Below are 13,116 nucleotides of genomic sequence, written 5' to 3' on the forward strand. Positions count from 1 at the left end.
AATTTTGGTACAAATTACAAACCAGTATAATCAACAACTCCAGCACCTCCTGCTTTGCTTTTCCCACCAATCTCATGGCCCTGGATTGTTACTCCTCCTTGCTTTTCCAGCGTCTCTTTTTGGATTCTGCTCAGAACTCTCCCCTTGCTCTGTTTCCCTTCTGTTCCTCTCTTTTTACCCAACTTTGGCATCCTTTGAGCAGCCTCTCACTTCTTGCCGGCATGAAATTCCACCCTGCTCTCAAACCCTCCTGTCCCCCGCCCTCACCACATACCTTGGTGGCCAGTAACCTGGTCAGGTAGATCTCAGAAACCATCTTGCTGCCTCGGTCACCCTCTTTTTGGTCTCCATGCTCGTGGTTCTTGACCAGGTGCCACATCTTGACACCGCTCTCCAGGTCGGGGGTGATCATGGGCGTGCGCGAGCGGAGGCTGTCGGGGCTGCCCGTGTAGCGGATCATGTTTTCTGCAGGGACACACAAACAGGGGTCCCCATTTGTCTCAGCAGCTCTTGGTGTTATAAGTAAAACTTAAGTTATGTTAAATTAGGGTATAGTTCAATTATATTGTATTAATTATGTTTTATTAATTGTATTATGGTAAGGGGGGGGTTATTAGAATGTTCTAGGAGAAGGGTCCAGGGTTTGGTGGAAGGGTGGTCTGGCGGGGCAAGGCAAGGTAGAAGAGGGATTGGATGGAAGATCTGACCATCATTCAAAGCCCTGCAGAAATGATCGGTCCAGAATGAACGGCGTTAAAGACCAATGAGAAGCCTGGAAATGGGCCAATCACCATGCGGATCCAAAATGGACCAATCCTGGACTTGAAGGGGGCAACAAATGGGGGAAGTTCAGTTGGGTCAAAGTTCTTTTCGGAAACTTGTTTTCTGGGCAGAACCCAGTGCACTTGGGGGTAGCGCACTGTTCTGGTTTTGGCTCACTGTGTGGGTGCTTGGGCTTAGCCTAGGTACTCCGTTCCTTGCAACTATTTTAATAAACAAGAACCTCTTTCTCCAGAGAAAGTTTGGCCTCGTTCATATTCATAACATTGGCATTGGGGTTTTCAGGAATTCTGTTTGTGACGTGCCACCAAACATGTTTTTCAAAGTATTGTCCGTGTGGTTGGTTTAGCAGAGGCAGGCGGTGTCACCGGGCCAGGTGTGATGTCAATGTCTACACTACTAAATTAAGTGAGGTTCAAACAATGATTTCCAGCTCTCCATAATCTTCACCTCTTATCATGTTCCCTGGCAAGTGGCACTGTCACTGTCAGACACTTTGGTTCAAGGGGTAGCACCAGTTCCATTTGATAACCAGTTCCTTATGTGACTGGTTTTCCCATATTTTATCCATGCCATGCCATGCAGCTTAACATAAAATTATTGATGTCTCTAATGTGATCTCTAATTTAGCTCCTCATCCCCAGATTTACAAAGAGCTGCCTCCCCTCCCCCCCTTGGTATCAAAGCAAACAATTCCTGCCCAGCCATCCTCCTTACTCCCTGCTCCAAAATCTTGTTTTGGAAATCAGCCAGAACCCCAGGTGGACATCCACAAATTTCCTCCCCAAGAATAATTTTAGCCTCCAAATTTTACCTCTCTTTGCCTCTGAGTGATGGCACAAGGCATTCCCCTCTCCCTGACCTTCTAGCAATGTTGCCTTTTCCAACCATAATTATCAGAAGTGTTGCACCTTTCTGTAGCAAGATCTGAATCAGCCTCATTAATGCATTACCAATCTCTACATATTAATTATCAGATGGAATATCCTTTTTCTCTCTGGATGCTGTTTTCTTAATTGCAATTAACAATCACTTTTTGACCCACCACATCTTCTCCTCCCCCTGCCTTCTTCCCTATTCCCTCCTCCTGAAAAAATCAAATGGCAAAAGAATTAAAGAAATCCAACAGAAATTAACCCCCCTCAAGTCTTCCTTTCCAAAGGTCACTGTGTCTTTCAGTAATTGCAACAACATGGCAAAGAGGATGAATATTAATAAGGCCTCATGGATCATTTATGTCCTTGGAGAAAGTGGAAGGGGGCACCCCTGGACATTGAGTAACTGCTCTTGCCTTTAAGATAAAGGGAGTAAGGAGGATTGGAGATGCTTCCATAAATTAAAAATATGAATAAAGTGATATGACAGCAGCATTCAAGTTAGAGGGGGGTCTGCAGCACCCTGGTTGTGCATCAGGAATGTTTTGCTTTGCTGTCCAGCATCACCTTGGTGAGACACAGGCTGGATGCAATTCTAGTGCAGGGAGGAAGGTGTGGAGGGCGTGGGTGACACTCAGGAGGTCCCTGTTTGGTCCTGCAGAGGAGTTCCCACCTGGCGTCCCTTCCACAGCTGTGTCACTCTCTGCTGTCTCATGGGGACAGTGGGAACAACAGTCCACTGCCCTGAGATCTGCTGATAGAGACCTCAGACCCTAAAGAGTGACATTTGGTGATCTAAGAGGGAGGCAGTTAATTATACAGACTCCTCCTTTCATTAATGAGGGAGGAGAACCTCCCAAGAGCAGCCCAACCACTTGGATCAACACTTTGAACAAGCTGCCAGAGTTTTTAGATGGCTAAATCCTCCCCTCCTGCCTTATTTCACCAACTAATCATCCACCCATCATTTTCCCTGCTGGTGCTCAGAGTCTGGTGGCCACTGTGACGTTTGGGATATCTTCCCAGTGCTCTCCCAGGCAATCCCAGCACACGTGTGCGGACCCAGGACATTACTCTGGCTGCCCTGGAGGACTCCAGACCCTGGCAGGGGCTCAGAGACATTGGCATAGAGTCACAAACACCTGTGCCTTTGATTTTAACCCACGGAAACAATTACCAACTTTGTGTGAGGAGTTACAAGCCACAAGAGTTTGAGTAGAATGTTAGTGAATTTGTCGCAGGATGAAAAAGTAGAATTTTGGGGTTTTAGAATGGGGGTTCAAGAGGCAAGCTGGAGAAATCTGGGTGTGTCCTGTCCTTCTTCTTCTTGTCCTCCATCTTCTGCTGTGATGGTGACACTTCTATGTCGGAACTCAGTACATCCCTCCATATAATGTATTTACAATTACTTTCCAATACCTATCACCTCTATTAGACAGTGCACTTCTATTCTAAACCAATCCCAAAGTGCCAGCATCACAGCAGAAGATGGAGACCAAGAAGAAGAAGAAGAAGAACTGGACACGCCTAAGTTCCTCCATCTTGTCCCTAAAACCCCCATTCCAAAAATCCTAAAAATCTACATTTTACCCCTGTGATAATTTTATTATTATACTATTCAAACTTCTGTGACTTTCAGGTCCTCATACAAAGCTGGTAATTTGCTCCACGGGTCAAAATCAAATCCCCAGGTGTTTTGGGCTGCATGTCAAGGTCTCTGAGCCCCCTGGCGGGGTCCTTGGCAACTCTGGAAACCCAGAGGGATGTACTGAGTTCCGATACTTCTGGTTTGGTTTAGGGTACAGATAAACTGTCTAACATAGGTGATAGGTATTGGAAAATTATTGTAAATAAAGTACACACAGTTCTTAGTATAAAAAGCCAACACCACCCCAAGGGCAGGGACTGTGCCACAACCCGACCTGCTGGACAGAGCTCAGCAGGTCAGAGAAAGAATGTCAGAGAAGAGAAAATAAACAACCCTGAAAAGCAGAACTGAGGAATCTCGACTTCTTCTTTTGTTGTGGGGCTGGGAAAAAAGACTTTTAATACCTCAGGGGTCATCTCAACCACAGAAACCTGAGACACACAAACCCTTACCATACTTGCTGGCTGACGTCCGGGACACCGTGGAGTTGTTGACTGCGTTGTAGGCAGTGACTTGTTTGGACACCAAAGCCACCACAGATCCATCTGGGACCTGCATTAAAAAAAGGATAAACTGGGTCAATAAACTTCTGAAAAGTGGCTGAGGACCATGCCCAGGGCAGCATGAGCTGCAAATCAGCGTCCCTGTAGGCAGGGCACAGTCTACCTTCAAAGCTTCAATTTCCTGCTTTGCTGAGTTGGTCTAGTAATAAAAAGGGACAAAATCTGTTGTTTCACAGCCAGAATCTGCACTTGGACAAAGGGACAAGTGGTGACAAACAGATTCTGCTCCATCCAGGCCCTGATTCAAAGCCTAGTGACGACAGTGTGAGTCACTGAGTCATTTAGGTTGGAAAAGGCCTTTAAGATCATGGAGTTCGACCATTAACTCAGCCCCACTGTGTTCACCACTAAGCCATGTCCCCAGGGGCCACATCCAGAGGCCTTTTAAACACTTCCAGAGGTGGTTTTTGCATTAACCCCAGTAAATCTGACAATAGGTTCATCCCAGGGAAGCTGTTAGGCAGAGAAGGAGCATGAGAATAATAAAATCATCTGAGCTACTTCAAACAGGCTTGGCTGTTCCATTAGGATGATAAAGCCAATGTGAAATGTTCCATTCCTTCCTCCTGGATTGCAGGTGATATCTGGGTGCCTGGTTCAAAAATTCCTGTCTACAATTTTCCACTATGACCCTGTCAACCTCTCACCGTTCCCTGTCACAAAGGCACTGCTGGACTGAAGGGACAGCCACAACTTCTTTCTCTTTGTGGTGTCAGAGGGTGGAAAAGCAGCAGGTTAGGAGTGGCTGATGTCCAGGATGTTGTGGGACAATGTTCTGAGGGACCACAGGACTTTTTTAAAGGAGCCAGGCTTTCTGTTTCTACAGCAAGGCAAATCATGTGGGTCCCATGTCAGAAATGTTAACAAGCCCATGGCTCAAAAGAGCCATATCAGGAACATCTGTGATAAATAAGACATCATAAAGAGGAGATGGGTAAAAAAAAATCCCTTCTAACGACATCTAACTCTTGTCTGTGTAATAATAATAATAATAATTAGCACTTGCATGGAGTTTTTCATCTTCAAAGCATTGCAGAGGCTAATTAAATAGCCCCTCAGCTATCAGGGAAGGCAATTATTGGCTCTTTGTAGTTTTAGCCCCACACCACAGATGGGGAAACTGAGGCAAAGGCAATCTCAGTGTCTGTCCCAGCATGATCTGTGTCAGCCTCCAGGACATCCAGGAAAATGAAGTTTCCTGAGGACCTGGCCCAGCTCATCATACAGCTGGGAGCTCATTGCCTGAAGCAAAGAAAACATGGAAAAAGCACAGAGAGGGAAGAAAATTATGCCTGGTTTGTTGATGAAATAAAGCCGGAAACGTCCTTGCTCTGTCTGGGGAAAAAAAAAATCAAATCAAAATCAGCCAGCAACGCTTCAGTCAATCTGAAGTAAAAGTTTTGTTTCCTTTTCAAATTATTGCTTGCTGCCTCCTCAGCTCAGCTCTTAAGTGACAAGAGAAAATAATCTTGTTATGAAACAGAGGTTGCTGAGGTGTGATGGAGGAAATGACAAAATCGTCAGCATCGGATTAAATTTAATGAGGTCTTTTTTGTTGGTGTTTTTTTGCAAGGGAGAAGACTTTTACCAAAACTTCCCTTTTATCATTAAATCTACCACTTGTGTAAGACATTTTCAGACATCTCTAACCCTCTATTATGAATTTCAGGTCACGCAGGGAGGAAGGGAAGCAGAGCAGGTCACCTGGACCAGGTTAAAGGTTAAAAAGTTCCTTGTAATAACAACTCCACTGCTCCATGGTCTCCAGCCACGCTGTTTTCCACCTCCCTTTTCCAGCCACCAAGCCTCCCTCTTTCCATTTTCCCCTCTTCCATCCTTCTGAACTCTGCTTGCACTAAAAGGCCATGGATACATTGGGAAAAGGGGCGTGGAGGGCCTCGATTTGTTTATCTGCCTGAGAAATGTTTGCTCACGTTGTCCTCATCTCTTCTTCACCCCCTCCACTCACCAGGGGTGTTCTTTGAGAGGGAAAAAAGATTTTTTTTCTACCCTTGGCTTCCTCTCTAGTGCTGTTCAGGATAATTGGGACATGGGCAGGAGGGATGTGCTCAACACGGGGGTTCTGCCTAGTTACTGCCCACTCAACCACTCTTTACCTCTGCACCTTAGCACAATAAAAACCACAGAATTATTAAGGTTGGAAAAGACCTTTAAGATCGTCGAGCCCAACTGTTCACCCAGCACCGCCAAAGCCACCACCAACCCATGTCCCCAAGTGCCACAGCCACAAGTTTTTGAACACTCCCAGCAGTGCTGATTCCACCACTTCCCTGGGAAAGACAATAATATTTTGATTTTTGCTTTGGCAGAAAGAACTCCTCCACTCCAACTCCTGCCCACCCTCTCCCACAGATACCTGGTAGTGTGCCAGCGTGTTGAGTCTCTTCCAGTCGTTCTCTATCTTGGTGGTGATGTCCTCATCCTGAAGGATCATCCTCGCCCCGCTCGCCTGCCGCCACTCTGCAAGGAGAAAACAAACAAACAAATAAATAAATAAATGAGACAGGTGTTGCCTTTTTCCCCACCTGGAAATGAAACTTGAGACAATTTTAGCAATATTTAGTAATATAAGAGCTGATCTTTATTTGAAGGCCTTCAGGGATGGCTGTGGAAAGATGTCCACCCAAGTCTCCACCCCTCCTAGGGGTGAGTATGATTTTATAGGTTTTAGGAAATTAGCATCATTGATAAAAAGAACCACTTAGGAGGACAAGTGGTGATGCAATTCCCCCCCCAGGTCAAGTCCCTTCTCTGGACATCCCCCCTTGGCACTGGCAGTGCTTTGTCCATGAGAATGTCACTGAAAAAGTTGTTCTCAACCTTGGTTCCCAGGAAGAACCAAGACAGCACTGGCACCCTGCACCTCCTGGGGATTGGGGCTCTGGGATTTGTGTTGTCTTTCTGCCTAGGGAAAGGACATGGAAAATTACTGGGAAAACTAGCTACAAATATAATAGGCTACAGAGCTACCAATATATGTGTAAATTCACAGAATTCACAGAATGACCAGGTTGGGAGAGACCTTCAAGGCCATGGAGCCCAGCCCAGCCCCTGGCACCCAGTGCCACATCCAGGCTTGTTAAACACCCCCAGGGATGGTGACTGCACCCCCTCCCCGGGCAGCCATTGCAGAACTTTATCCCCCTTGCTGGAAAAGCTTTTTCCTGCTCTCCAGCCTGAATTTCCCTTGGCACAGCTCGAGGCTGTGTGCTCTGGTTGTGTCAGAGCTGCTGGAGAAAGAGCTCGAGCCCAGCTGGGCACAGGCACCTTTCAGGGGCTGCAGAGAGTGATGAGTGAATTATACAGGGAACATAGAAAAGAAAAGGAAAAACCAAACAGTATCACAGGGACAGAGCCCTGGCACTCCCTGTGCCCAGAATCCACATGGACACACCTGTGTGGGCACATCACTCATCACCTCTACACCCTGATCATTCACAGTGCTTAACTCTCAATTTACTCACAGCTGTGAGTTGTACTTCCAACATGGCTGTTCCCAAGACCAGCCTGCCCTTGCCTGTGTTTGTCATCCCCATGGGACAGGAGGAAATGCCACTTGGTCCAGGGACAGAAATCCTGGTGCTGTCTCCTTTGGCAGCACAGACGGAGCCTTCAGCAGTGCCTGAGATCTGTGCCCCTGCCAGGACCCAGCCCAGACAGGGCTCCCCTGGGCACAGAACCTGTGCTGGGCTCAGCTCATGCCCATTGGTGCTCCCAAAATGCTTCTTGCATCTCAAATCCACGGATGGGCAGCACGAAGCCTCTAGGTGCAGGCCTAGCAATGTCCAAAATTTTTGCTTTTTATATATTTTTCATATGTTTGTAGCTCTGTAGACTGTTATTCCATAGTTACCTAGCTCCTAGGATTTTCCCTGCCCTTCCTCTTAGATTTTAAAATAATAAGCTAAGCTTCTAACACATTCCTGAAATGCTGTTTAGTCTCATTTTCAAGGAGAGGACCTACAAGAAGAACATTTTGTTTTCTGATCAGAATCTGAGAAGACACAACAAGAAATGGGGCAAAGAAGCCCTGGATCAACTCCAATGGAGCAGAATCCAGGGGGAAAAATTGCCTGAATTCTGAATCCAGGGGAAAAATTGCGTGACCCACTGCTCTTCCAATTGGCAAATGTTTGTTAGATAAGATAACTTGTTAAACTTATAAAACTTGTAGAAGGGCAATACTGGGTGTACCCATGACCACTGGACCTCCTGGAAGCTTCCAGATAAAGGTCTGCTTTTTGTTTTAGTATTTTAACATCATTGCAAGAGCTTTTCTCTTTTGATATTAGGCAAAAATAGCAGGGGCACAACTGGGGGGGAAAGCCAGGGGCAGATCCAACTTCTGCTCCATGTAGGATGTAAATTTTACAAGATTTCAGCACCTGCTTGTGGGCAGAAGGGCTCCTGCTTCTGCCACTTCTCCAGGCTCTGCCCTGGAATGATGAATTTCTGCAGCACTGCAGCAGCCCCTCACTTCCCAGGGTGCCATTTTTTTGCTCAAATCTTGAAGAACTTTCCATAAAATCACAGAATCATTAAAGGTTAGAAAAGACTTCTGAGATCTCGGAGTCTTGAGGAGGATTGCTACAGCTTTCCCCACAGAGGACTCATGGACTTGCCTAAAGCATGGAAAACATGAACATGGCCAAAAGGAGAGGAATTCTTCCTGTGCTTTCATCAAGCTGGACCATTCAAAGCTCTCCTCTGGGTTGTCACATTTCAGTCACAGTGACCCAACCAAATACAGCTTAGCCAGAGCCACAGCAAAAAGTCCATTCATTTGCAGGAGTTAATTAAAATGAACTCTTGGATACGGAGACTTCACCTGCCATCCTTGCTTGTTTTTTCCCAATATAAAAATGCAAGGACCGTTGCAAATTTCTTTTGGTTTCAGCACTTTTCTTATCACATAATTAAAATGCAATGGGAAAGCTGCACTTTGACTTTATTATTCATTGAAATTAGCAGGAAGAGGTCAGCAACTGTGTTTATTGCTGGGTGTTACGTTGGCTGGAGACACTGAGGGTGAGCAAGGGTTGTGTTGGCTGAGCACTGATCCTGAACTGCCCTTCAGCTACTCCAGCCCCTCACATCCTCACCTGCTGGGGTGGCTTTGCATGGGAGGCATTTATGGAAGGGATGGAAAGCTTCCAGCTACTAGAAAACTGTAAACACTCTTGTGAAAAACAAATGTTAAAAGTGAAAGAAGCTCAGGAACTTTCAGGAGGTACAGATATCACCTATCAGTAAGCACATGACCAAAGAATAAGCCTAACCATAAACAATATTTCTCAGATTATCCAAAACTGTGAGACTACCATCAAACAAACCAAACAAATAAAAGCCCTATAGTACAGCAGACAATATTCCAAATATAAGTATAAAAAAGCCTAACAAATTAACTACATCACACTACCCCAAACACACCAAGGTAAACACTGTGTACTTACAATAATAAAAACCACCACAAAATAATTAGAGACCTACCCAGGCCCTCATGCTATGGCCTGTAACACCATCGTAAGTCTTAAAAAACAAGTCCTTTAAAAACATAATACCCCTAAAAAATTGAATCAAACTACAAAACTCATTTCAAAACCAACCTTATCTGCACCTAAACTAAAGAACATAACACTGGGTGTACCATATCCCCTACCATACACCAAATACCAAGTAAAGAAATACAATAAACTATTAAAAACCACTGCACCTACATCACCCCTGCGGAGTCTGAGGATGATGCTCTCTGCTCATTCCCACCTGGGCCAGATGCCTGCCATCCAACTGCTCCCAGACACTGCTTAGAAGAGCAAAACAAATGCTGAAGTTTGGGCTGGGATGGGAAATGGTGCTCTTAGAAAATGTCCCACAATGCCAAAGCCAATTCTGCTGTCACAGAATGTTTGTTGTGTGCCTTTCTCATGGGGTCATGGGGACAGTGTCACTTTGACCTCCCTCCTTCATGGCTCTGCATATTCCTGTTTTCTGCATGTTTTCTGCCCTGGCTCACCTTTGGAGAGGCACACACTCGTGTTTTGGGACGGATGCACAGGTTCTTGAGCACAGCTTTCCCCATCCTGGGCTTTATTTGCGTCTCAGGGCTGGGCAAGGTGGTCAGAGCAGGTTTCTCTCTGCACCAGGGACACCCTGAGATGTTTCCTCAAGCCTTTTGTGCAGGCTCAGGGGATCCCTGAGCCCTTTCCTTGGCCTTCCTGCAGGGAGGGACTGTGTGAGGAAGACTCAGGGCCAGCCTGACTGCACAAAACAAGAAGAAAAAGCTTCAGGGCAGGCTTGGAGTCTCCAGTTTCAGTTTCGCAGCCTGATTTCCCTGCCCAAACACAAATCACTTCACCTCTGATAGTTCACTGAGCTGTCCTGGGCTTTATTTGTATTCCAGGGCTGGGTAAGGTGCTCAGAACAGGTTTCCCCCTGCTCCAGGGACACCCTGAGATGTTTCCTCAAGCCTTTTGTGCAGACTCAGGGGATCCCTGAGCCCTTTCCTTGGCCTTCCTGTGAGGAAGACTCAGGGCCAGCCTGACTGCATAAAACAAGGAGGAAAAGCTTCAGGGCAGGCTTGGAGTCTCCAGTCTCAGTTTTGCAGCCTGATTTCCCTGCCCAAACACAAATCACTTCACCTCTGATAGTTCACTGAGCCCCTGAGCAATGACAGGGAAATGATGGGGAAAGGACCCCCAGTTGTCCCCAGCTCTTCCTGGCCTCACTGCTCCCCTTCTCCACGAGGTCAGGGGGTCCCAAAGAGACCTGCAAGGGAATGGGAAGGGAGAAGGTGACCCTGCCATCCATGCTCACAGCATGAAGTGAGCCCTGTCAGCTCTGTCCTGCTGGCAGCACCCCGTCCCCTCTCTGCTGGGATCCAGCACTCCTCTGAGCCAGCACAAAGGACAGACACACTCCAATCCAATTTGTTACACTCCCACCTTCCAGAGAGAGGGAGGAGAGGGGGAGGGAGGTAAAAATCCCATTAACTTTATCAAGCTTTCCAATCAGGAGCAGTGGTAAATGCAAACTCAGGAGACAGCTGCTGTGAAGCCTTTATATTTCATTCAGCAGATAGTGTATCTTTTTATTGCACGCAGGAATTACTTCTTTGCTCTTTTTTTTTTTTTTTTTTTTAAGGAGCAACCTTTCTGTTCAACTTGACTGGGAAAAAGGAAATTCCAGGGGCCCTTTGGCAATGAGGTGAATGTAGCAATGCCTGGCTAGGGGGTGACACTGTGGGGAGAGGGAAGATGGGGAGATGTCACCCTGCACCTCAAATCCTACAGAAAATGTTACACCTCCCTCTGATCCATGTCTAGGTGGAGAGGAGAAACTAAACTCTGTTTCTGGGGTGGAGAAAGGGATGGGAACAGAAGTTTATCTCAGAACATGGAGCTGGGAAACGACAGAGGAATATTTCATCCTGTATGGAGTGAATATAGAGTCACAGATTGGTTTGGGTTGGAAGGGACCTTAAAGCCCGTCCAGTGCCACCTCTGCCATGGCAGGGACACCTCCCACTGTCCCAGGCTGCTCCAACCTGGCCTTGGACATTCCAGGGATCCAGGAGCAGCCCCAGCTGCTCTGGGCACCCTGTGCCAGGGGCTCAGCACCCTCAGAGTAAAGAATTTCTGTCTTAAAATCTAATCTAAAACTCCCCTTCTTTTAGTATTAAACCATTTTTCTGTGTCCTGTCACTCCAGGCCCTTGCCCAAAGCCCCTCTCCAGCTCCCTTGGAGCCCCTTTAGGCACTGGAAGTTGCTCTGAAGCCTCTCTGGAGTCTCCTGCAGCTCTCCCAGCCTGTCTTCAGGAGAGATAAATGCAAACTCTCTGTCTTACCCTATACATACTAAAGTTAGACCCAGTTTAAATGCTTCCAGTTTAAAAGAACCCACATCCCAGCACTGCAGGGCTGGTAAGGCAGTGAAATCCCACCTGGCATGGTCCAAAATGAGCCTGGGACAGCTTCACTGAGAACAAGCCAAGCCAGCAGCTCCCTCCCTCCACCTCTGACCTCAGCACCACCTTCCAAAAAGCATCCAGACCCCAGGGAAGAGCAAACACCTCGGCATGAAGCCACATTCCTGTTTTGTGACCCTCACACCTTTCTGTTCTCCCAAAGATGGGGTGTTTCATGTGCGGGAGAGATCTTTTAAAAATGATAATAGCAAAAATCACCACCGCGGAAAGAAGTCATTACTCCGAGGGCTGCAATTTGGGGGTTTGCACTAAAACCTAACCTCAGGGTGTCCAAAATCAAGGCTTTCAGCTGACAACCCCCTCCAGGAGTTGCCTGGGCAACTGCCAAACGTTGTGACATTTGCCACACACACAAGTCCCTCTGCCTGCAGCTACCCTGCATTTAACAGCTCAAAACAACTCATTAGCTTGTTTGCTTTCTGCCATGTGAGCAATCTGGCCTGAGCGTGGACAGAAAGCCCAGAAAATGGTGATGGGAGCAGGAAATGATGCTGCTGTTTGAAAGCCACGGGTTCCAAGGCCAGATTGCAGCCATCTGCTCTGCCCTGCTCTGCTCCAGCCCCTGAACTCAGGGCAGGCTGGTCCTGAGAGCTCTGGGATGGTTCCTGAGGGCCAGCAGGGCTTTCTGCACTCCCCTTGCTGCCTTCAGCATCTCTGAAGGATGCCAGGTGCCAAGGAGCATCATTTCCTTGAGGAAAAGCTGGGATGGAGCTGTGGCTGGGTGTGTGGACCCTCTTCTATTGTATTTGTGCTCCCCCCAGACGAAGGCAGGAATGATAAATCTGACTCCATGTTCTCAGAAGGCTTATATTATTATTTATGTTATGTTATGTTATGTTATGTTATGTTATGTTATGTTATGTTATGTTATGTTATGTTATGTTATGTTATGTTATGTTATGTTATGTTATGTTATGTTATGTTATGGAATGCTATACTAAACTATACTAAAGAATACCGAAAGCATATTTACTCAATGCTAAAAAGATAATAATGAAAACTCGTGATTCTCTCCAGAGTTCTGACACAGCTTGGCCCCATTTGGCCAAAGAGTGAAAACAACTCACACCAGAATCCAGTGAAACAATCACCTGTGGATAAACAATCTCCAACCACATTCCACATGAGCACAACACAGGAGAAGCAAATGAGATAAGAATTGTTTTCCTTTTCTCTGAGGCTTCTCAGCTTCCCAGGAGACAAATCCAGGGTGAAGGGATTTTTTCAGAAAATGTGAATGCTGCAC

At 46.5% G+C, this 13,116-nt stretch overlaps 1 protein-coding gene across 2 annotated transcripts in view; it reads right to left on the reverse strand.

Annotated features, from left to right (window-relative positions):
- The window catches only part of PLXNA4 (plexin A4), a 515,162-nt gene that overhangs the window by 25,250 nt on the left and 476,796 nt on the right, over positions 1–13,116 (reverse strand). For both annotated transcript variants that reach the window (XM_030960692.1, XM_030960691.1), the window contains exons 26-28: positions 6,244–6,347; positions 3,756–3,855; positions 275–465 (exon numbers count right to left, since the gene is read on the reverse strand). In XM_030960692.1, coding sequence (XP_030816552.1) covers positions 275–465; positions 3,756–3,855; positions 6,244–6,347 — 395 coding nt within the window. The remainder of the gene's footprint in view (positions 1–274; positions 466–3,755; positions 3,856–6,243; positions 6,348–13,116) is intronic.

This window comes from Camarhynchus parvulus, chromosome 1A, assembly GCF_901933205.1.
Source record: "Camarhynchus parvulus chromosome 1A, STF_HiC, whole genome shotgun sequence".
Classification (NCBI taxonomy): Eukaryota; Metazoa; Chordata; class Aves; order Passeriformes; family Thraupidae; genus Camarhynchus; species Camarhynchus parvulus.